The sequence below is a fragment of the Xyrauchen texanus genome, chromosome 40 (genome assembly GCF_025860055.1).
Source record: "Xyrauchen texanus isolate HMW12.3.18 chromosome 40, RBS_HiC_50CHRs, whole genome shotgun sequence".
In the NCBI taxonomy this organism is placed as follows: Eukaryota; Metazoa; Chordata; class Actinopteri; order Cypriniformes; family Catostomidae; genus Xyrauchen; species Xyrauchen texanus.
The window spans coordinates 20,485,178-20,510,680 of record NC_068315.1 but is presented as its reverse complement, the minus strand read 5'-3'; the positions used below and the strand labels follow the sequence as shown (position 1 = coordinate 20,510,680).

General features: G+C 35.8%; 3 protein-coding genes across 4 annotated transcripts in view; 1 reads left to right on the top strand and 2 right to left on the bottom strand.

The window, feature by feature from the left end:
* The window catches only part of baiap2l1a (BAR/IMD domain containing adaptor protein 2 like 1a), a 28,476-nt gene extending 18,103 nt beyond the window's left edge, over positions 1-10,373 (bottom strand). For both annotated transcript variants that reach the window (XM_052113189.1, XM_052113190.1), the window contains exons 1-4: positions 10,157-10,373; positions 6,395-6,470; positions 6,113-6,199; positions 1,371-1,432 (exon numbers count right to left, since the gene is read on the bottom strand). In XM_052113189.1, the coding sequence (XP_051969149.1) occupies positions 1,371-1,432; positions 6,113-6,199; positions 6,395-6,470; positions 10,157-10,207 (276 nt within the window). In that variant the 5' untranslated portion in view covers positions 10,208-10,373. The remainder of the gene's footprint in view (positions 1-1,370; positions 1,433-6,112; positions 6,200-6,394; positions 6,471-10,156) is intronic.
* Positions 10,374-12,550: 2,177 nt separating this feature from the next.
* tmem130 (transmembrane protein 130) lies at positions 12,551-17,094 on the top strand. Its single transcript, XM_052113216.1, has 7 exons — positions 12,551-12,800; positions 12,891-13,062; positions 13,161-13,303; positions 13,421-13,505; positions 13,662-13,864; positions 15,062-15,177; positions 15,869-17,094. The coding sequence occupies exons 1-7, from the start codon at positions 12,701-12,703 to the stop codon at positions 15,989-15,991; spliced, it is 942 nt and encodes a 313-aa protein (XP_051969176.1). The 5' UTR covers positions 12,551-12,700; the 3' UTR covers positions 15,992-17,094.
* A 3,052-nt stretch (positions 17,095-20,146) lies between these two features.
* On the bottom strand, positions 20,147-24,965 carry LOC127633656 (neuronal pentraxin-2-like). The gene is made up of 5 exons (XM_052112891.1): positions 24,447-24,965; positions 22,972-23,191; positions 22,491-22,735; positions 21,804-21,983; positions 20,147-21,610 (listed from the first exon to the last, which is right to left on the bottom strand). Exons 1-5 carry the CDS (start codon positions 24,858-24,860, stop codon positions 21,383-21,385), a joined length of 1,287 nt encoding a protein of 428 aa, XP_051968851.1. The 5' UTR covers positions 24,861-24,965; the 3' UTR covers positions 20,147-21,382.
* Between the last annotated feature and the right edge of the window lie 538 nt (positions 24,966-25,503).

Sequence of the window (25,503 nt, the reverse complement as noted above, 5' to 3'; positions counted from 1 at the left end):
AATATGGATATATTTTTTGCTTCAAAATAAATATATATATATATATATATTTGAAATTGTATTTTGTGTTTACTCAGATTGCCTTTGTTTTATGCTAGATCACCCATGTGAAAAACGAACTGCTCCCTTAAAATTAATAGCTGATTGTGCCACCTTTAGCAGCAACAACAGCAACCAAATGCTTCCGATAACTGGAAATCAGTCATTCACAACACTTTGATGGAATTTTGCCCCAATCTTGAACTAACTGCTTTAGTTCAGCCACACTGGAGGGTTTTTGAGCATGAATTGCCCATTTAAGGTCATGCCACAGCATCTCAATTGGCTTTAAGTCAGGATTTTGGCTAGGGTCACTCCAAAACTTTAATTTTGCTTCTTTTGCGCCATTTAGAGGTCGGCTTACTCCTGTGATTTGAATCATTGTCTTGCTTCATAATCCAGTAGCGTTTGAGCTTCTCTGACTTGTGGACTGATGACCAGATGTTCTCCTTTACGATTTTCTGGTAGAGAGCAGAATTCATGTTTCCCTCAATTATTGCAAGTCACCCTGGTCCTGAAGCAGATGTTCTTTTTGTGGAATTCTGTGTTTGATTTACACCAGAAGTAACGGGACCCCGGTCTTCCAACAGTTCCACTTTCGACTCATCAGTCTACTAAACATTCTCCCAAAAGGTTTGAGGATTCTCAAGATGTGTTTTGGCAAAATCAGACGAGCCTTAATGTTCTCCTGGGTTAACAGTGGTTTTCGCCTCACCACTTCCATGGATGGCATATTTGGCATTTGTCTTTCTGATAGTGGAGTCATGAACAATGACCTTTATTGATGCAAGAGAGGCCTGCAGTTCCTTGGAAGTTGTCTTTGGCTTTTTTGTGACTTCCTGGATGAGTCGTCACTGTGCTCTTGGGAGGAATTTTGGAAGGTCGGCCACTTCTGGGAAGGTTCACTACTGTGCCAAATATTCTCAATTTGGAGATAATGGTTCTCACTGTGGTTTTTTGGAGTCCAAGAGCCTTTAAAATAGCGTTGTAACCCTTCCTAGACTGATGTATTTCAATCATTTCTGGAATTTCTTTAGACCTTGGCATAGTGTGCTATTGGGTGGGACCTTTTAGCAAATTTCATGCTGCTGAAATAATTCTACTTAGGTGTTGATTTGATTGAACAGGAATGGGGGTGTGTCTAGTCTAGCTGAACCCCAATATGAATGCGGTTTCATAGATTTTGAGATTTGAGAAATGAGAGTATTACTCTAGGTGTACTCCAGGCCGTTTCTGGACTGTGTAGAATTTTAAATGAAAAAGAGCAATAAAACAAAGAGAGGAATAAGGGAAAGGAGCCATGAAGCTGCTGAAAGGCCAGGCATACTTACAGACTCCTCCATCTCCAGCTGGACCTTCTTATGCACTTCTGCAATCTCCATCAGAACCACTCCTGAAAAAGTATGTGAAAACTTCAAGCTACATTACTGCTCCTGCAACCTCAAGTGTCATGCCCATTCAAACGGAGGTGGCATGTGCACCCTTAGATTGTTTGAGACAACTGTGTGCAACTTCTTTCTGGGAATGTTCCGGGTTCAATACAAGTTAAGCTCAATTGACAGCATTTGTGGCATAATGTTGATTGCCACAACAATTAATTTCGACTCGTCCTTCCTTTTCTTAAAAAAAAAAAAATAAATAAATAAATAAAAAGGTCTGGGTTACAGTGAGGCACTTACAATGGAAATAAATGAAGGCCAATTTTTGAACGATAAAATACTCACTTTGTCAAAAGTATAGCCACAAGACAAAGATATACCTGTAAACAAGATTTTAATTGGATAAAATCGCTTACAAACCTTTTCTGTTTAAAGGTAAAGCCAGTTTTACAACTTCATTACCATGATGATGTAATGTCAACAAACACTAAAATGACAATTTAAACAACTTTACAGCTCAAATAATACAAGTTTTAACAAAAGTGCTTTTATAAAATTATAAGCTTGAATTTTTGGTTTAAACCCTCCATAAATTGTCCCCATTCACTTTCATAGTAAGTGCCTCACTATAACCTCGAATTTCTATATTTTAGAAAAGGAGGGATGAGTCAGAATTAATTTTTGTGTTAAATAAAATTATGCCACAAATGCTGTCGATTGAGATAAACTTGTATTGAACCCGGAACATTCCTTTAAAAAAAAATAAATTATAGTTTGTATTTTAATAATTAGGATAACAAAGTTGCACAAGTATTGCAAGTAAACTATCAGTCTAAATGTTAAATGTGAACGCTAAACAAATAACCTATTCAGATCAGTGATAACGGATAGTTCACCCAAAACAGTCATTTGAAACTTGTAGGAGTTTGCATGTTAAAAAGTCTAATCTGTTCATTTCCATACAGTGAGCAAACACATAGTAATACGTTTTGAGTACAAATCTAACAATATTTCTTCTTTGGTCATGCCATCTCACCTTGGGCACTAATTAAGCCAAGACCACCACTGGAGACCCCTAAACAATATAGGTGTATATATGTAGCTATTTCTAGTGATGTTTCCACTGCAATTAGGAAATACAGACTCCTCTCTGTAGGCAGCTTTGAACTTGAACTTTCAAAACGTCTCGTCTTCAGGACTCATTTACATGTGTGCTCCTCTATTTCTACATCCTTGGCATACACTTTCTTCTCCTACTAAGTAGGATTATCTTTTCATACTGCTGTTGCTCCATTAGTGCTGCTCATAAAAACAAACCTTACATCAAATAAACAGGGGTGAGTTAAAGAAAGATGTGCATTATGGACTGCTCGCTACCACTTTTATAGCAGATATAATAGCATCATTAGCATGGAAAGGTCAGCAGAGTGAGCTTGTAAATGATGTTTTTGTACCAAGATTGCCAGAAAGATCTCTGTGTTTTCACAACTCAACAGATGAAGCAAAAGGGAGCACAACCTTACAAAGGGACATCTCTGCAAATGGAAGAAGCCTAAATGGCTTTTCCCATATTTTTCTGGTCTGATTTAGTGCAATTTATCAGAGTAAGCTATTGCAAGTACAAAACATTTCCTTTATAATTTTTCATCAAAATGTTATTAACTTGCTCTGGCACTGCAACGACTTTCATTTTCTGCTTTTACCACAAATCACTTTTATTTCTACAACTTCTCTTCAACCACCGGCTCCATTCTGGTATGTAATGGTCAGTTTTTATTACCTTATCAGTTCCTAATGGACAGACTTGCAGTCCTGCCCTAAAAGTTTTCTAGTTGAATATCCTTTTCACTCAGAAATGTGTCCAATTACAGATGTAAAACAGGCTACAAACTGTGTTTCATGTTGACATTAAGATGATTTATAATGGTCAATTGGCTACAATAGATAACTGTTAATCAAGTGCTGTAGTACTGAAAAGTAATGGATTGTACTGTACGTGTTGAGTTCTGTATGATCAGCATATATGGGCCAGTTCTAAATAAGTAATGTAAATTACTGTGTAAATCAAACTCCCATGATATGAACCTGCATTTGGATTTCTTTAAAACGCAAGTACAGTGCATGGTCAGTGAATTGGGTTTTGAAAAGTAAATTATATAGAAGGCTTAGGTATAAATAAACCGGTCTGAGGATTTGCTTGCCTTTTTACACAAGATTCTTTTTTACAATGATGGTCTGGCAAGAGAATATTGTCCACTTTAATTTAATCTTAAATTAGATATTTTTGTTTGCTTTCCTAACCTTCCTAATGCTTACTCAATTTAGCAACTAATGAGAAGCATCATCACTAGTGGTCGACTGATATGGGCTTTTCCAATGACCAATGTAGACACCAATATCTAGATGGCATGGTGGCTGTTGACCAAAATAATGCCCATAGAAGCATAAAAGACAATTTAAAGACAGCAAATGCAACACCAATTTGCTGAAACTAAATTAATACTTTTATACACATGAGGTAACACTTCAATTAATTTGCCAAATGGTTATCGGCCAATGCAAATAACCTCATAATGGCCAAATATTGGCCGATTAACAAGCCTGCTCAAATCTCATTTGATCACTACACTAGTAGTGACTAAGTAAATATTTAAACTACAAATAATAGGTAGGGGTAGAAATCTCTTTCAGAAAATATTCAAACAATAGGCCTTTATCATGAAAAACAAAAAGATTTCTTTGCAATTCCTTCATAAATTCACTCATATGAGTGAGTAATTTAATTCGACAATTAACACATGAATGCTTTACGTACAATCTATTCATAAATTCCTTCAGCATGCATTTCATGAATAAAGCCAGATGATTTAATGTCTTAATGCCTGAGAAGGCTGAAAATGTTAAAGGATTATTGTGTGACAGAGGTGTTCAAATCACCTTAAAACTACAATATGCTTTGCATCTTCGACAGGTATAAGAAGCTGGTTTTATACCAAACAGCATCAAATCTCTCTGCAATCTCTAGCACAATGTTCTAAGGGTTGACAAAAAGCCCTCTTCCCATCAAATGTGGCCAACGGACATTTTCCAGTTCACATCATCAAGCACCTTACATTTACATTTACGCATTTGGCAGACACTTTTATCCAAAGCGACTTACAGTGCAATTATTACAGGGACAATCCCCCCGGAACAACCTGGAGTTAAGTGCCTTGCTCAAGGGCACAATGGTGGTGGCAATGGGGTTCGAACCAACAACCTTCTGATTAACAGCCCTGTGTTTTAGCCACTATGCCACAACCACTCTACACCTAAACCAAACAGTCTCTGAGAATTTAGAAATGTGGCATGTCCCTAACAACCACATTTTGATTTGTGTAGTTAGATAATGTCTGTCATAGACAATTGTACCATAAGATGACTTGTTTCTGTTAAAACAACAAATCTATTCTTGCATTTGAACGTTCTTGGACTTCATTTTAGAAGAGCATGTCAGCAAGGGAAAAGGGTGGTGACCAGACTGAGCACTTTTAACATTCCAGTCATGCAGTTTCAACTGAATGTTTGGATTCCCCAGAGAACTCACTGATTTTAAGAACTAAACTGAACTTTGTGGCAATAATAAATTTTTCAGGATAATTAGATAACATGTGAGCCAACCATGAAGTATGGAGTTCTTATTAGTTACTATCAAATTCCAATTGAGTTGAGTTAACATGCACTTACTTTTGACTATTGTGGACATTTACTGCAGGAGTGTTGATATAATGATACCAAGGGTTGATCAAGTGTCAAAATCAGTCATAAGCCATGCTTTCTTCATATAAGGAACAAGTTCTCATAATATTCTTTTAATACATTATGAAACTTCTACCAAGAGCAAGAGCTTTCATTTACAGCTAGGTTGCTATTCCTCTAGCACCACCTCTGCTTGCACCAGTAATCACAAAAGTATTAAAAAGGTACCTCCTAGGATGTTAATATGATGCATGTACTTATGACTCTGCATCACAGCCATTTGGAACATAAAATATTCATGCAAATTAAATCTGAATAAAACTGGTGTGCACTTTGACACTGCATGTTCCTTTGAAACATTTGAGCTACGATGCCTTTTAAACAAGAAAGCTTAGAGGACAAACTCTCACAGCATAATGGTTTGCTTTCTATGTTTGCTGCCAGTCTGTGTGAAACGTGTGAGAAATCACACAGTCTTGTGGTCATCTGAGCTGTCTAGAAGGCATTCCGGGATACAGGCCCAGACAGGGACAGAAGAGCTCAGTAAAATCACAAACGGATGCAGGCTGCCTACAGCCACACTGGAGAGCAAAAGCCTTTTTAGGATACCTCAGCTAGACCTGTGGTGGAGAGTATGAAATGCCACAGATGCCATTTAAAATGCACAATAAAGCTGTCTATATTTTCAAAAGATATGAATCAAAATTATACCGAGTCACAAAGAGTCAACAAGAACCAAACCTGTCTGGGGCTAAATGCAGACGCCAATGTTAACATGTGGTCTATGCAGTCTTGATAAGAGAGGAAATGACTGGCACAGGATATTCCAAGACATGCTGAGAGCAATGAATCATCTACTAGGAAATGTTTAACAGATCTGTCTGCACAAAAAATCCATATAGCTAAGTGAAGGCCAGATTAGGACCACTGGGCAACAATTAGAGATTCATACTCACCCAGCTCCCTAGAAACCGGTGACACCGCAGCATTTTCCCCAATCTTTGAGACTCCGTCAAAATACGCCTTTCCAGCAAGGGTCATTGCTGTGTGAGTGAACACAGCAAACTGATTATCGGGAACTGAAATCTGTGTTGCAATTATTGTTAATTTCTCTATGTGATCTATGTATTAGCTGTTTTTAATTTAACAGTATGCTTTCTCTTTGAGATGCTCTATGCAAAAATGGAGGATGGTGGTGATGCATATACATTTTTCTGTAAATAAATTGAGGTGGTTACCTGCCACTGATTTCTCGTAGCTCTTTCCCAAGTTGACTAGATTCCGCAGCCCTGGGTTGAATTGCTCCATCACATTCTGGGGAGCAGGAAACAAAGCTCATATTTCAAAATTCCATCGAAGGCAGCTTTTTACAGCTGAATGGAACTGTTAAATAACTTAATCTAAAAATACGACACAGATTGAAGCACCTACACCTGTATGTTTACTGACAAATTATTTTATTTTTCTACATTTAATTATGGGCACATTCCCTATTCAGAGTAAAATAAAGACCTTATTATTGTTTTTAAAGGTGCCCTCAGTAATTTATTTAAAAAACATATGTTATCTTGGATTTAGAGTGATACCTAGGTGCATGGATACAGCATAATTCAAACACAATAGTTTTAGTTACAGATGACATTGCAGAAATTAACCATTTACAGTCAGAAATGATTAATATAATAGTGAAAGTGTCCAATAACAGAATGGTTACTGAGATTAAGTAAGTAGTCTTCGGCTGGTCTTGTGATTGTAATATGGCAGTCCCCATTAGGTGACCTTCTCAGTGTAGAATTAAACAGCTTAATAAGGTTACTGACATATGACTGGTCTCTTAATCTCATGTGATTGCTCATGATTTTATAAATACGTTTTAAAATAACAACTAATTTCTTTAAAAGAGAAACACTTTAAATTGCGAAAATATCCTGAGTGCTGAAAACTTTTCATACATCAAAATTATAACAGAAATGTATAATAAATATATATATATATATATATATATATATATATATATTATTTTCTAAATATAGCACCATTGTAGCCGTTTAATCATTTACTTATATTTGTAATTCAATTGCCTTATGGGATCAAAGAGGTCAATCCAGGGCCCTGTTGCTCTCTATTGGAATGGCCGACAATGTACAGTTGAAGTCAGAAGTTTAAATACACTTTAGCCAAATACATTTAAACTCAGTTTAAATGTAATATTAGGAAACATTGCAGTCTTAGGTCAGTTAGGATCACTACTTTATTTTAAGAATGTGAAATGTCAGAGTAACAGTAGAGAGAATTATTTATTTCAGTTTTTATTTCTTTCATAAAATTACCAGTGGGTCAGAGGTTTACATACACTTTGTTAGTATTTGGTAGCATTGCCTTTAAACTGTTTAACTTGGGTTAAACTTTTTGGGTACACTGTAAAAACTGGTAAAAACACTGTAACTATGGTTGCCAGAATAATTAAGTAAAAAATACAGTTAAAATATAAACCACTTTACTGAACAACCTGTACATTTTACAGTTTAAAATGGTTGTAATTTACACGCTGGCACTGTAAAAAAATAAATTACAGTAAAATAAAATTAATTAAATGTACCTTCTGAAACTGTAAAAATCTGTTGTTTACTAAGGTATTTGTTAATCACCGTAGTAACTACAGAAGGGCACATGATGACATGAAGTTCATCAATAGTGGCTCTTCCAGGAACAATGACCAATAAACATGTTGAGACAACAAACACTAAACACCATCATGGTAACACATGTGAGATATAAATAATACAGTAAACATTAACTAAATTACATAAAATATAACACCCAGTTTATGTAACTGATATTAAAAATATGATGAAACATAACTATTCCCATAAAACTGGGAAAAACAGGGTCACAGAGGGAATTGTGGGAACACCCGATTACTGTTTTTTACTGTAATTTTAACAATAATTTACTGTAAACAAGTACATGTACTCTCTTGTTCTTTTTACCATTAATTATACAGGAAGATCTTACTTTTTACATTTAAATAATGTAATTTTTACATAATTTTATTGTAAAAACTACTGTATTGTCTTTTAAAATATATTAAAACATTTTACTGTATATATTACAGTTAATATTTGTTAAATCAATTAACATTTTATTTCTGTAGCATTTTTACAGTATTTTACTGTTAAAATTACTGAATTTTTTTTTACAGTATAGCCTTCCACATGTTTCTCACAATAAGTTGCTGGAGTTTTGGCCCATTCCTCCAGACAGAACTGGTGTAACTGAGTCAGGTTTGTAGACCTCCTTGTTCGCACACGTTTTTTCAGTTCTGCCCACAAATGTTCAACCGGATTGAGGTCAGGTCTTTGTGATGGCCACTCCAATACCTTGACTTTGTTGTCCTTAAGCCATTTTGCCACAACTCTGGAGGGTCATTTGTGGTCATTGTCCATTAGGAAGACCCATTTGCGACAGAGCTTTAACTTCATGGCTGATGTCTTGAGATGTTGCTTGAATATATCCACATAATTTTCCTTCCTCATGAAGCCATCTATTTTTGTGAAGTGCATCAGTCCCTCCTGCAGCAAAGCACCCCCACAACATGATGCTGCTCATTGGTGTTCTTCAGTTTGCAAGCCTCACCCTTTTTCCTCCAAACATAACGATGGTCATTATGGCCTAACAGTTAAATTTATGTTTCATCAGACCTGAGGACATTTATCCAAAAAGTAAGATATTTATCACCCTGCGCATTTGCAAACTGTAGTCTGGATTTTTTATGGCAGTTTTGGAGCAGTGGCTTCTTAGGTAGGACACTAGTTTTAATGTGGATATAGATACTTTTCTACCCGTTTCCTCCAGCATCTTCACAAGGTCGATTGATTTGCACTTTTGCACCAAACTACATTCATCTATAGGAGACACAATGCAACTCCTTCCTGAGTGGTATAATGGTTGCGTGGTCCCATGGGGTTTATATTTGCATACTTTTGTTTATACAGATGAACGTGGTACCTTCAGGAATTTGGAAATTGATCCCAAGGTTGAACCAGACTTGTGGAGGTCCACAAATTAATTATATATAATATTTATATATTTTCTTATGTTTTGACTGATTTATTTTTTATATTTTTATTTTTCCCATGATGTCAAGCAAAGAGGCACTTAGTTTGAAGGTAGGCCTTAAAAAAACATCCACAGGTACACCTCCTATAAGAAGCTAATTGTCTACAGGCTTGACATAATTTTCTGGAATTTTCCAAGCTGCTTAAAGGCACAGTTAACTTTATGAATGTAAACTTCTTACCCACATAGTAAATTAAAAGTGAAACAATCTGTCTGTAAACAATTGGTGGAAAAATGACTTGTGTCTTGCACAAAGTAGAGATCTTAAACGACTTGCCAAAACTATCGTTTGCCAATCTGAAATCTGTGGAGTGGTTAAAAAAAGAAGAAGAGATTTAATGACTTCAACCGAAGTGTATGTAAACCTCTGACTTAAACTGTAATTCTGGGCAGTTCCTCTTAACTCCCCAGACAAACACCCTTGGCAAAACAATGAACAGTCAGGTATGCAGTAACAGAAACAGTCCAGCACAAACAGGTTTGTACCAACTGAGGTACTTAAATATGCACTCATGTCACTATTTCACAACTAATTTGAATATTCCATCGTGTAAGAGTGTAATAGTTAATGACCCTTCCATTCCTGTTTATAAATCACGCCTGAAGACGTATCTGTTATTCCTTGGCTTTTGAATGTTTATTGTAGACTATATGGGTAATTTCTTTTTCAAATTAGTATTTTATTCCTCTGTGCCCTGTTATTGTTTCATTTGCATATGTACAGCACTTTGGTATACACTAGTGTTCTTAAATGTGCTATATAAATAAATTGACCTTGACCTTAACTATTTAACTTAATACGCCAAATTTCACAGAGCAGCATACTTTTTGGTACAGTTGATATCAAGTAGTCAACAACAAACCATACAAAGTTATTTTACCTTATAAGTGCTCTCGGTGAGCTTGTTCACGTCCTCCGGGGCTCGAGACATTTTTGCAGGTAGTCCTCGAAACGTCCTTAGATACTATTTGTTTGTTTCAACTTTCCGTTCAAGTCTTCTGTGTTTTCGTCCCACCTGTTACAGTGTGTGAGAAATAAGCGCACAGGCGCTCTCTCGGAGAACACAATACAGCACTGATGCACTGAAGGAGGATCAAACTTTTCTGAGCGACCTCGCGCCACACATGAGAAAGGTGGGATCCGTGACGTCAGATGTTCACTTTCTCGATTAAATGGAATTTTCAAGTTGAGTAAAATCTGTAGGCTACTACTGGCTTAAACCTTATATTGGAAAGAAATTGTAATTGTGGCACAATGTTATTAGCTATCATTAAATCGATTATTTTATACATATTTACTGTAAATAAATCCTTCATTTCTTAACATGTTTTTGGTCGAAAGCGAAATGCTTGCGAGTCCTATGGTGGGAAGCGAGCGCTGTGGAATTTTTTAATTACAAATGCCGACAATTTGTTTTTGTTCTTGTGATTTGCTCCTTTAAGCTGAAAATTGAGGACTTTACTTGTCTTTGAGTAACATAAACGCATATGAAGCACACTAGTAGACTGAAACGGGTAGCCTTAATAACTGAGATTAAGTGTAGCCTATGTGGTGTCAAATAATTTAAAGGGATAGTCCACCCCAAAATGAAATTTCTCTCATTTACTCAACCTCATGCCATCCCAGATGTGTATGACTCACTTTCTTCTGTAGAACACACACAATTTATTATTTATTTATTTTTTGGAATATCTCAGCTCGTAGGTCCATACAATGCAAGTAAATGGTTACCAAAACCTCCAAAAAGCTCAAAAAATCACATAAAGGCAGCATAAAAGTCATCAATACGACTCCAGTGGTTAAATCCATGTCGTCAGAAGCTAACTAATCTATTATATGTTAGAACATACCAAAATATAGCTACTTTTTCACAGTACATCTTGCCATTGCAGTCTATAGGCATGATCGTGATTTCAAGCTCGATTACTAGAAGTGTAAATTGTTTTCATGATACATCACGGTTAAAAATGTGATAATGTGCATCGTGGAGATGACTTTTAAAAAATAAAAATATTTGTCTTCTATTCAGGGCCATATTAACGCACAAACTTACCGGGTTCGCGGCATCCTCTACCGTATTCTCCCTGTCGACGTTCTCGGGATGGTGCGCATGAAAACACGTTTCAGCGGGAGACGGTGATGTAAACACAGAGAAGGTGAGCAAGGTTAGATCCGAATGTGTTGTGTTGGACTGTTGAGAGGCAATCAGCCTGATCGTTATTATTTATCAGTAAATTATTATTATTTAACTGGATAAGCATGCGTTTCCATTACTGGACTGATTTTTTGTCCCAGTACATCTCCGATGCACCATTTACCACTTACAAGAACAGCTACATTTCAAAGGAATGGAATTGTTTTGCATATGTATTTGTAGTAATGTTGAAAAAAAAAAACTTTCAATCTTAACATTTTACTTAATGTAAGCTTAGTTTATTAAATCGTGAACTGAACCGAACTTTGAGTTCAGTATCGTGAACTAACCAATTTGTGAGATGAGTGAATTGTTTCACCCATCGAGTACACTTTCTTGGTGCATGCGCAGAGCAATAAATGGCGCTAGGAAGTGTAATCGAGCTTGAAATCATGATCATCAAGGAGACAACACGTGTCAAGATTTATAGTGAAAAAGGAGTTACATTTTGGTCTGTTCTCAACCAATTGGGTTGCCTCAGAAGACATTAATTGAAACACCGGTGTCTTGTTGATTATTTTATGCTGCTTTTATGTAATTGTTGGAGCTTCAAAGTTCTGGTCACCATACACAGGCATTGTATGGACCCACAGAGCTGCAATATTCCTCTAAAAATCTTTGTTTGTGTTCTGCAGAAGAAAGAAAGTCATACACATCTGGGATAGAATGAGGGTGAGTACATGATGAGAGAATCGTTTTTTGTGTGAACTATCCATACAACAATGGCACAAACAATTTCATGAACATTAAACTTAGAATTGTACTGCACTACTATGTGGCAATTTTACATGTTCACATATGTTGTAAGATTAAATAAACTTGGTATATTTTTAAACCTTTGAAATAATATGTAGAGACATTTTTACATCATTAAGTATTTGAGGTTTAGGAGGAGTGGACTTGTGATTCAGTTCTGTTTCTGCATGAATTATGTTCTCTTTGGCAACACAATACACCTCATTATTCAGAGGAACACAAGAATTCAACACGTGAATATGATTTCAAGCTTTTACAAAAGAGTGCGAAACAGACTACTACTCAAAGTCACAAGCTGTTGCTTGTACTCATTTGGCGATTCATGCTGATGAGTCCACATGAACTAGTAAAATATTGCTTATTATAGTTCTAAGTAATATATTTCAACTTATGCTTCCCTTTTATGAGAAATCATTTAGTCCTCAGTTGTTTTTTATTCACGTAAAATTTATATTTAATTAAGGCATCTTCAAAATGATTTCCTTCAGGATCCATAGTGTTCTGGTTCACACTGTTCTCTCACTGATTTCCTCTCTTGCTTTTGGGATACACAACGAGTTAATCCATTCATTTGGTAAGTTGACTTGTCCTCTTATGTCTTTTGAGCTGGCTGTAACTGGTGCAGATTTTGTTGTTTTAATTTTGCCACATTTTTTTGCACTAGGAAATGTGACAGGAAAAATCACCTTCCGCCAAATGGATGGGAATTCAACATATTTGCGGGATAGTGGAGAGTTGGCATCTTACACACCCACCATGGTTTCATTTGAGCTCTCTAACCTAAGACACAACTTACGCTCTGCGACTTTTATATACACATGGGACTTGGGCAATGGGTAATTTCTGTTTATCCTTAATTTTAATCAACTAATCTTTTCTAAAAAAAAAAAAAAAAAAGGTAAATTGTATGTAAATCAATTGTCATTGTTTTTAGGGAAGTGCTTAAAGGTCCAGAGGCTTTTGTCCAGTGTTGCTACACGTCACCTGGAAACTACACATTTAAATTGAGCATTGGAGCAAATACAACCAAACATTCCACAATTTCTGGGCTGTATTCTGTAGATTTGACTGTGTTAGGTGGGTGCAACATCACTATCACTGATCACTTGTGTTTCATTCAGCTCTTTATATAGTTCTAGTGGTGTTCACATGTCAAAAATGAGCGGCAACATTCTATGTTCTTTTGTTTTGTAGATCCCATAAAGAGCATTGAATTGAGAGGACCTTTAAATTATAACGTGGACCAAAGCAGCAGTCTTTCCTTTCAGGTTGGAGGAAGGTAAATTAATTTCAAAACAGTAAAATAAATCAATAAATGGAAAGGTGTAAAATGTATAAGCACAATTATTTCTTAACTTAGCCTTATTCTCTTTTGCCTTCTCATGTGTATTTCTATTTACCATGCTAATTCTTCTATTGCATGTAATGTGTGCAGTCCTCCGGTTTGGCTGTGCTGGAGAGTTTTGCCTGATTGCGTCTCTCCCAGTCCAACGTCCTGCAATATAGTCAGGCTCTATTACAATAAATTCAATTTGAACTACACCTTCAGATCTGTAGGAACTTATTGTCTAGACCTCAGCGTGAAAAATGATATCAGCAGTCTCCAGACATCCTACTACATCTATGTACAGAGCAGTCGTAAGTATAGTCCATTTATATAAGAAATGTATATTAATTGTGGGGGGAAATCATTATTTATACTGTATACTGAAAACCCTAAAAGTTGACTACTCAATTGATTGAGTAAACTCATTCCCTCAATTGAATTCAGTATTGGCATCTCTGAAACTATTTTAGTTAAGGTAACTATATGCAAGTAGAATTAACACAAAATTGCTATTTAAATACTGTTGATTCTACATAATAATTTTAGTTGAATTGACTCAAATGTATTTTATGCAATAACAAACACTGAAAAATAGTTCAAAAGGGTCCAAATTGACCAAAGGGGACACAGATCACCCTAATGGTATCATCACATGAAACGACAGTTTGCCAAAAATTTACATAAATAATATTGCAAATCACCTAAAACCTTTATGAATTCTAAAAAATAACGATTAAATGCCCCATAAGTTCCCTTTAACCAAGGAAACAATTAAATAATTGAAGCACTAGGGGATTATGGGTATTCACATAGCTACATTTTTACTTAATTGTTTGAGTTAATAACACTTAAAATCTTAAGTCTATTGTTTTTTTTTTAAAGATAAGTAAGTTCAAGGAATAGAGATATTTGAGTAGTCATGAGCCCAAAATTTGACATTTCAAGAACATTTCAAATTGATTTTAGCAAAGACAACATTAGTGTTTACAGTGGTGTATGATGTTCGTCATGTGCTGGCAGGATGCATTTTCATCTTGAAATTAGAGTAGGGTATTGGAAATGAACTTTAAGTTAATGGAAAGATGCGCCACATGAATGAGCCTGACCTTTGAAAATCACTGTGAGCCTGACCATTTAAAATCACTGTTTGCTTCGGGATCGAGTATCTGACGCAGTCTGTAGCATAATAACAACATGGTGCTCAATGCTGGAGAACAATGGTAGCAGCTGTTGTGTCTTTAGACCTCTGATTGTTCATTCATGATTCATGCAGCCTTAGCATGAGAAGTCTGAATTACTCAACGGTACAACATTTTGCCTTTCAGCTTTTGAAATAGGTTTTACTTTCCACAGGTTGCAAATGAGATGTTAAGCTTATACTTAGCTAATTCTGAATCTAAATATAGCCTATAATGTACTCTTAAACCAGTGCCATTTCCAGCTAAACAGTGTTGGCCGTTTCTATGTATTATGCAAGCTCACATGTAAATGTACTTTTCCCTCCTCAGCTGTGAGTCACCTCATCTTTATTTTGCCCTGTGCTGTTGTGATTTTTGCAACCCTCATATTCATCTTTGTCTCGGTGTGTCGTCCACGGCAGGAATCCCTCATGTCTAAGGGAGTGGTGAGTGATTCAGATCATGACAGAGGATAAGAACAGAGACTCACGTGAATGCATAAGGTTTTGCGTATTTTGTATAAATAGTTATAGTTATTATATAAATAGTGTTTGTCCACTAGAGGTTGATACACACCAAATTATTGGAGGAAATAGCCTTCATTAGAGGACACATTTCGGATTAATTTGTACAGTCATTATTACGATAATCATTACGATAATTATTTGTATACAGCACAGTTAGGCTAACATTTAAGGATTTTTTTATTATATATATTTATTTTGTATTATTTTTATTGTTATTATATATATATATCAGTATTATTTAAAGGATAACTATGCTGTATACAAATAATGATCGTAACATTAATGCCCAGAGTAATAGCACATTTGTTCCCTTATTTTTATTGCTATTATAAAAATAATATATATATATATATATATATATATATATATATATATATATATATATATATATATATATATATATATATATATATATATATATATATGTATATGTGTGTGTGTGTGTGTGTGTATGAAGATTTACATGTATTTCTATTGTAGTCCTGTAGTTTGGTTGTGCTTGAACATTTTGTTTTGCCTGGTGGTAGGCTATATGTCTGTATTATATACAGTAGTTACTATTTATGTTATGAGTGTGTAAATGTTGTTTTCTCTTTTTGTATGTCTTCAGGTGAAAGATGTGAATTATCTCTCATTCACAGACATTGAGCTACATGCAAAGGATGCAATCATCCCCTGTACTGCTATTCCATCATCTGCCTCTAAGAGCAGTGAAGCCCAGCCCCTTCTTTAGCAGGGACTTATGGTCAACATCCTGTACACATAACACATGAAGTGTTCCTTCATATTTGCCAGTCATTGCAATATAGTGCTCCATTATCTAGCTATTCACATCTGAGAAGATAGAAGGTCAGTCTTGACTCAACCCTCTGTGAATCAACACAATACAGAACCACTGAAAGCTTTTTATTTTGCACATCAGATTCATTCTCCTCTATGTGAACTCAGTTATGATTCTCCTTCTATTCCTTCTTTTGCTTTTTTTCTGACCATTTTAGTCTATATTAAAAAATTGTGTTTTAAGGTTATACTTCAAAGAAGTTTCTATTTAGTAATGTGAATTTTAGAAACTCTTTGAGTTTCTAATGGATCTAGGCAATGATTATGAATTTGGATCATTGCATGCGAACTGAAAAAGATGTCTTTCTAAAAATTATTACAATAATTATTTTTAACTTGAACCTATTGTACAACAAGCACTGCTGGCTTAAGTTTAGTTTGTGTGAAAGATCATATTTGTTTTCTTGTGATTTTGAGCAAGAGTCTCCTTGTCTAAGACCAAGAGCTCTTTCTCCGGAAATGAGTCTGACCTGTATGTTCCTGCTGTGATGATCAATGCCATTTGCCATCTGCGCTGCAAGGTACCAGGGTAGTGTTGCACCAACTGTGCGAAAGGTTCACACTCTTGGCTTAGTAACTACCTGATATTTTGTAACTAAGTCAGTGCTTAATTTGGTTGCATCAACTGTTCTTAATGCAAGACTTAAATAGGTCGTAAGCTCTCCGTAATGTGTTGTTGCATAATATGATGTTTATTGTATTGATCCAATAAGCAGCCTTCAAATTTGGAAGACGGTGTTAACAATCTGTGAATTTCAGTTTGATCCTGTTATGGCTGATGTTCAAACCTTGTTTGCTCATTCAAATGTCAGCTGTAATTATAATTTAATTATATCCCCACTTAAATACAAAACTTAATAAGACAAGATTTCATTGTTGGTATATTTAGCCTATGAAAAGAACAATATTCAATAATTGTATCCAGGGGCGATTCTAGGGTCAGAGCTTTAGGGGTGCTGAGCACCCAATGAGCCCCACTGCCACCACCCACCCTCTTTTCACACAAAAATAAAAAAATGTCTATTGAAAAATAACTTTATCATTTTAATATTGGTTCAACTAACTCCAAAATCCAGATTTTTTTTTAGACCTTTTCAGAGCACCAGCTTAATTGTGAGAGTTCACACAGAAAGCCCCCTGTAACAAACACAAAACCTTTCACAAGAGAAGCTGTATTCTCCATTGTGGGTTTGAAATAAATAAAAAAAATAAAAGCAGGGGACCATTGCCTAGATAGTAATTTGATACAACAACAGATAGCTGGTTTGCATTATCTGTTACTTTAGCTTAACACTTTTCAGAAGAACAAAAAAAAACTAAAAACAATACAGAGGTCATTATGGACTGTCCCTAGTCTCTCACCTGAATCTGTCTTTTTTCTTTTAAAAAACTGTCGTATGTCCATTGCTCACTGGCAGGCCACACACACACACACACGCGCACACACAGAGAGAGAGAGAGAGAGAGAGAGTAATGCTAGGAGTTCAGGAGTTAAGCCTGAAGGAAAGAAGTGTGAGACACAGCTTTGGAGCAACTTAGTTGATTCACAACACTACATAACGGGTTCTCCCTCTGCGTGTGTTTCGCGACTGGATGATGGTCGTGCTGAGCGGTGCAGGTACAGAGAAGTAGAAGAAGAGAAGAGGATGACACCATTTGCTAAGCGGGGGTGTTTTCATTTTCATCCTTAACACATACATTTTAAACCACAAACTACGGAGTATGTTTTGGACATTATTTAACCTTGTCAAAGACGAACAACATTTTTAGAATAACAACATTTCTTACTCCAAGTTTTAGGGGTGCTGAGCTCCTTCTTAGGGGTGCTGAAGCACCCCTAAAAAGGGGCTAGACTCGCCCTTGATTGTATCTAAAATGAATAAGTGGCAATAAATAAATATCACAGGCTGGAAAAATAGACATTTATTCATTTTAATATCATATATATTTTGTATATGTTGAAACCAGTAAAAGTAAATGAGTGTAAATGCCAACATCATCATATATGTCGAAAGGACTGAAGCCTGTCAACCAAAACATGAGCTCATTGATGCCTTAAAATGAGTGTGCTTTTTTATTCCATCCGTTACTCCTGGTCAGAGGCTTCTGTAAATATTTAGTTAATACACAGGGTTACGTTCTAACTAAGATTAATAGTGCAATGCTCGAATATTTAGTAGTGCCTAAATTGCAACTTAGTGCCCATTTACGCCACAACTAGGCTAAGTTGTAACTTACGTATAGCTGATGCAACCTGCCCCAGGAAGACATGAATTACAGCTCCATAAGGAGCAGCAAAATATCTCTATGGGTTAAGGGTAGGCTATAGATGTTCAATGCATCACACTTATAAATAACCTTGTTCTTCAGGTCAAAGGTAGCTGAGGAATTACTCTTGTCCTTGGATATATAAAGGAGTCATATGTATGTTTAAGAACTTGAATCTTGAATTACAGATTTGTTTTCTAGTTTACTTGAGAAAACTGTTGCCAACACAACTATGATAAATTCCTAATTATTTTACGACGTCTGTAGTATCTAGTATGTATCTGTCAGCAAGAATGTTTTCAATGATTTTGCTATTTTCTAACCAACAGGTGTATAGGTATAAGAAACTACACAAAAATACTTTATCTTAGCTTTTTTATTAGACTAGTCTATTTAAATTGATCTACCTCACACAAAAATAATTACCCAAACCACAAATCCATGTGCGCTATCTGACTTCTTCACTCAATTACTGAAATTATATTAAATTCTCCAGGAAAGTGCTTAAAAAATGTTTGTTGTATTATTAATGATTTGTGATTGAATTAAAAAAAAATTCACACAGCTACTCCTTTGTGATCTAATCAGTATTTAAACACAATCATTAAAGCCCCACCTGACATTCACAATAGTGACATGCATTAAAAAGAAAATCTGATATTTTGAAACGAGTCCCTCTCATAAAAAAATAGGTGCATTGAAGTCAAATTCTGCCTAGTAGTTACATTATATACAGTGAGTCTAATAAAAAACAACCTCTTGATTTTAACTTTCATATTTGCTCAACAGCAGTCATAATGTAAAACCAATGATTTAAATGATCCAATCATGTGATTACTTATGATTCTTAAGATAGATCACTCATTATCTAACAATCTTACTAATTAATACTGATTTGCAAAATGATCATACATCAATCAATCACACACACACACACACACACACACATACATATATATAAATATAAATAAATATATATATATATATATATATATATATATATATATATATATATATATATATATATATATAAGCTATTTAACTTCTGAGCCCATAGTGTTGATATGTGACTGAAATGCATTTGGCAGAGCATGGGTAAACAAAATTAATCATCTCAGGGATGTAAGCTGTGAGGAAGCTGGAGATTTTCTCTCCCTGTAGGTGAAGGTCAAAGAGATGCAGTTCTTTTCTTTCTAGAACCTTAAGACCTTCCCAACATTCCTAGGCTGGTAGGCTACTGCATTGATTTTTTAACACCAAGCCTTTTATCTCAGTTTCCAAACCTTTTAAGAACATTTTTATTTTAATAGTTTAGATTGCAGTTCAGTCTTGTGAGATGTCCCTCTACAAGCTTTGGCATATCATCCCCTTAAGTCTGGCTAATACCCTAAGAGCCACCTGTCCATCAGAGCAGTGTGATTACCTGCTCTCTCTCTTGCTCAGCACTTTGACCTAAACAAGAATTATTTCTGCAGAGGTTACAGTCATAAAACATTTATATAATCTACATCATTATAGTATTTCTGTTGCAATTGCTTTGCAAAACAAGATTCATATGGACCTGGAAATATTAGTGAATTTTAAAATTGTGATTTTCAGGCCTTAAGAAAGCTTAACAATAATATTCAATTCGTTAACATTAGGTATCATTTACAAACATTTAACAATATCTATTTTATTATATATACTGAATAAATCACCAGATCAGGTTTAAACAACAAAGGGAAAATTGTAGCAGGGGAAAAGAGCAAGACGAAAGAGAAAAAAACGATTTCAAAGCTATTTTTATTTTTCATTGGCAACGACATGTTAGCAGTGTTTAGCAAACCCTGCCGAAAAATTGGCACAGTTATGTAAAAGAAGGCCTTTCATAAAACAAAAAATTATGACACATACATAGAAACAACACATAATTATATTTATTCTGAAAAAAGAGGGTATAAAAATATATGTTTAAAGAAATAGAGCTTACGATATAACTTAAATTTCATTAAAATATACAGTCTTAAAACATTTATAACCTTCAATAGGTATTTCAATCCACATAAACAGTTAAACAAAGGTGGGCTTTGGACTCTAAAAACAGTGTAATCTAAATATCCCATCCATCCATCCATCGTCAACCGCTTATCCTGTGTACAGGGTCGCGGGGGGCTGGAGCCTATCCCAGCTAACATTGGGCGAAAGGCGGGGGACACCCTGGACAGGTCGCCAGTGTAATCTAAATAGTCTAACATAAATATTGATTCATATGACATTCTTTGACATCTTTTAAAAAGATATGGTGCAAAATAGTAGCTTTCACAGTTGTGCTAATGCTAAAGGGTACATCTGTACAAGTAAAGGACCACTGTAAACTTATTTTCACCAGTCCTCTGTTTCAAATCTTTTAACTGAATAACACAAGGTCCAAAAGTAGCCTTTCTTATAGCATGAGTGGCCTTGTTCACATTTCATTAAATAAAAAGAGGGGATTCTTGTCAACAAGACTGTGTGCGTGTGTGTCTCTGTGAACGTGACAGGGTAATTAAACTTACAAAAAAGGTACCATGAAAATGTTTTGGTCATGTTTTTTCTTTCTTGGGTTCCACGGTAACTCATTTGAAGCTTAAAGTGAGGTGTAGTGTTGTTCCTTGTAAATACCATGGTATATGGATGTAGTAATCATACATTACCATGATATATGTCATGTATTTCATAAATATGGTAATACAATGAGTACCATGGCTTTACCATCAGATACCATGACTGTTCCATGGTACCAATGCAGTACTTTCTTTATAAGGGTATTTTCCTTCAGCCACAAATATGAAACTACACTAACTGAAATTGCTCCACTACACATATTACATTTATCTGTATGTTATTATCTCTCCAAGAACATATGCAAGTACATATATGGTTGATTTTAAGTTGGTTTAGCTAAAAACTGTCCTCCACTGCTTGTCTGAGTAAATATTTTCTGAGGATGAAAGAATAGCAATATACCATATCTCTTTAATATCCACAAAAACCTTTAATTGTCAAAGAGCCTGTCTTCACAAAGTCCAAGTGGCAATTTTGAGGAACCACCAAACACCTCAATATTACTGTCGTCCCAGGCCACCACATTCCCAGGGATATAGGATGAGCAGTTTGACATTGCGATGATATCTGTCGAGCGCAGGACCCGATCCCAGATGTTAAAGTGGCTCAGTTCTCCCACAAAGGCCTGGTTGGCATCAAAGCGCCCCCCAACTACATCCTGTTTAGGCCATAAACAAAAGGCCTCGTTAAGACAACAACAATAACCCCTTATGGATAAGGTCAAGTTTTATTCAAAGTTTTTGAAGTTTCAATGGTTAATAAAAGTATTGCTGATAAAAATAAGACTACAGTTACAGTGTGAGTGTGCACTGATAGTTTTGTGGATGCAGCAGGGACGCTTCTGTTCTCACCTGCTCTTGGCCAAGGATAAGGACTCCACCAGGCTTGATAGGGTGCCAGGGGGCCAGGTTTTCACCTGTGCCCAATCTTTGGCCATCCTGATAAGCTTCCCACAGCCCATCCCTTGTAGTCCAAGTGATGCAGACGTGGTGCCATCTCCCATCACTCAGTGATAGAGGTAGTTGCGCCACCTATTTAACAACAGGAGGTATTAAAGGAATAGTTCACAGAGAAATAGTACTTTTGGACATTTGGCAGAGGTTATCAGTGAGGAACCTACCATTTCAGTCTGTTCCCCATATAAAACTATTGTGTGACTTTGGAAGACTTACAAAATAGAACACAAATCATATGGACTACTTTTATGGTGCTTTTGTCCTTTTTTGGCAGTATAAATCAACATCCCCTTCGGGTAAGAGCAGCTCCCGACAGTCTGTCTAACATATTAACACACATTTTTTTTTGTTTACTGGGTCGGAATGATATTTTATATTTATATTACATTGTAAATAAATATTTAGGAGTTTCACTTGAGCATATATGATGACATCAATGTTAAAGCTGTAAGTTAAATGATGACATAGATGACATAATAATAGTCTGTAGTTGCTTTGTGCATCCTTATAATTTAAATCCATGAAAACATACTTTTAGCATTCAATGCAAAACTTTGTAAATACTGTACTTTGGGTCTGTACCTTGTCATTGATGAGCAGTTCTAATGGGTTATTGCCCCATTCAATCAGTACTATCTCATTTGCTTGCCCAGGCACTCCATAGGAAAAAGGGGTTCCAATGCCAGGACTTGCACTTGACTTGAGCCACATGCAAATAGTGAAGGCATACATTTCTGGCAAGCTTTTCTTTACTTGTCCAAAAAGATAATTTGTTCGTAGAGGAAGAGAGATTTTGAAATTCTCTGGTGATTTGAATCCAGCTCCTCCTGTAGCCAAAAGATGGATTTAGTTTTGCGTCACATCTGGAGTGATGCAGAAATATACTGAGACTACCGACAAAACAACCAGATCACTGCCTTGACAGGCACTTTAGGATTAAGAAGTGTCTAACTCAAATCAAATATTCTTATATGGATAATATGGATAGAAATGATCAAGAGTTGATGTAAATGTACCTGAAACAGAAGAATGCCTATAGAACATAAGAGGGTTTTGTGCATACCTTTTTCTAATTCAGAGAGCCTATTCATGAGAGAGTTCAGGGTATTGTCTGTTCGCTGCCGATGAGCAACCGTCTCATTATATAGCTGAGTCTTCTCTGCCTCAAGATCATTGACCTTCTTCAGCAGTTGATTCTCCAGATCCTCCAATCTACGCTGCAGTAGATTTCTCAGCTCATTGGGGAAGGAGTCACCAGAGATATTGGCCCGTGTTTGTTGTTGCTTTGGAAAATTAAATAAAAAAGGTTTCCAAGGATTCCTACATATAGCCTGCTTATAACTGCACATGGGGTTCGAGCCCCAGCACTGCCAAGATGCCACTGTTGGGCCCTTGAGCAAGGCCCTTGACCCTATCTGGTCCACAGGCGCCGTGTCATGGCTGACCCGGCGCTCTGACCACAGCTTAGCTGGGATATGCGAGAGAAAAAAAATGTCACTGTATATGTGCAAATGTATAACGTGTGACAAAAATAAAGGCTTCTACATACACAAAAAGTGTTAGCCTGAAATTAATAACTCTACATGATTAAACCCATAACTTTTACGTTTGTTGGTGTCACTTAAACTCTCAATTAAATTTAGACAGATTAATTACATTTTTGACTTGAAAGATCTGTTTGAGGTTGTACGACGAATCATGTTTGTACAACGTGTTTCAAGCAGAAACTATTTTTTTTTTGTCTATAACCTAATTACTTCTGTCATAAGAACACTTTTGAGTATGTAAAACATCCATGTGCATCTAATCCAATAGGTTCCCTTTTGTAAAAATGAAACTGCAATTGTTGCCTTAAAGAGGTATTTCTGATATAATAGAAATAAAATGTTTTTGCTGTATGCCAGTGTAGTCTAAATATTTTTGGCTAAATAAATTCAATACTAAAGCAGTTAAAGGTGTCACATTTTTAGGCTATCTATAATATCTGTATGGGTAAGGGTACACTGAAAAAATTAGCTTCACATCTAAATTAACTTTTATCAGATTTTATATAACTCAATATCTTATTAAGCATCTCTGAATCAACATGAATGCATTGGGTTACAATAATAATACACATATTAAGGGTTCGATCAAAATAATAGCAGGTTAGTGTTTTTTACAGTGTTGTTGACTTTTTGTATGACATAAATAAATAAACAAATCAATAAATCTAATCCGTTGATATACAATGGAGAAATAATAAAAATTATGTTTATTTAGAAAAACTACTTCAAGCATTTGATTTTAGATCCATCATCATAGAGTCAGATTAACACCCGGCACGGACACATTATTACAGACACTGTCGCTTTGGGCATCAGAAGTAACTTTGGCATTTGTGGTTAAGGGATAGAGATGTACTTACTAACGGGATAATCCTTGAAAATCTTCAACGCCTCCGCACAATTACCAAAATAGTCAGACAGGTAAAGAAACATACAGCACAAATGTACTTCCGTTACATTTCAATTGCATCTGAAATAAAGAGTATCTTACCTCAAGATTTTCTAGTCGATACTTTAGAGTCTGCATGGTCTTTCCCAGAACATCAGTGGTGTCATTCGGGTCTTTAGGCACATCATCCATCGTGTCCTTGATGTTTTTCCGAAAGGATTCTGATTCAGACTCACAGCGTGAGAGTTTAGACGTCAGATCTTTTATTGTTCCTAACTGACTAATAATGGTCTCCTTTTGTTGTAAGATTGTCTCTCGAAGTTGCATGACAGTGTTCCTGAGTTCTTCCTCCTGAACCGTTGTACTTTGAAAAGGCAGAGACTGCACGGGGCAACTTGTATCCTTGTTAATGGGAACTGCAGTACAAAGAAAGCGCTCTCCCTTTTCATCTTGCCCATGGACAACTACATACGTAAAAGCATAGAGACACGCGAGTCGGGCGACCAGATTAAACATTTTCGTCCGTGGTTTTTAGTGATAACAAATGGTACCCTGCCCTTCTGAACTACTGACGCCACACTTCTCTATTTGAGCGCACAAGCGCGTGGTGGTGTTGTAAAGAACAACGATAGAAGTCAGCATGACCAAATTAACACCCTTATGAGATATTTAGCATCACTGGGCGGAGCCTATATTAATATTCATGAGTTTTCTTACTATGCATGTGGAACAGAAAATGTCAGTCCACGCCCTTCAAAACGAACAGTGAACACTCCTAATAGTTTATCTCGAATATGTTAGCACGTTTCAGTGTCTAAGTTAAGGCTAAATTATGTTGTAGTTTGTAATCAGTGGTTTTGTTGAGTCTGTCTGTTATGAGCAGCTTTGCCTTGATGATTACAGCCATGTTTGTCCGACTAGGCATAAACAACTAAATTACAGCTATTTCTATTCGTCATTGTGGTCTTCTGTTTTATCTTGTTAGGTAGGCTAATTATTGCAATATTTCATAATTTGTGTAATGTTTTCTTTAAAATGCGTTTATGAACAGCAAATGTGCAAAGGGCACCAGTAGACTATATGGAAATATGCACAGCAAAAATAACTTTGAAGTCCATTATACAATGAAATGAGATGGAAGTTGAACGTCAGTGATTTT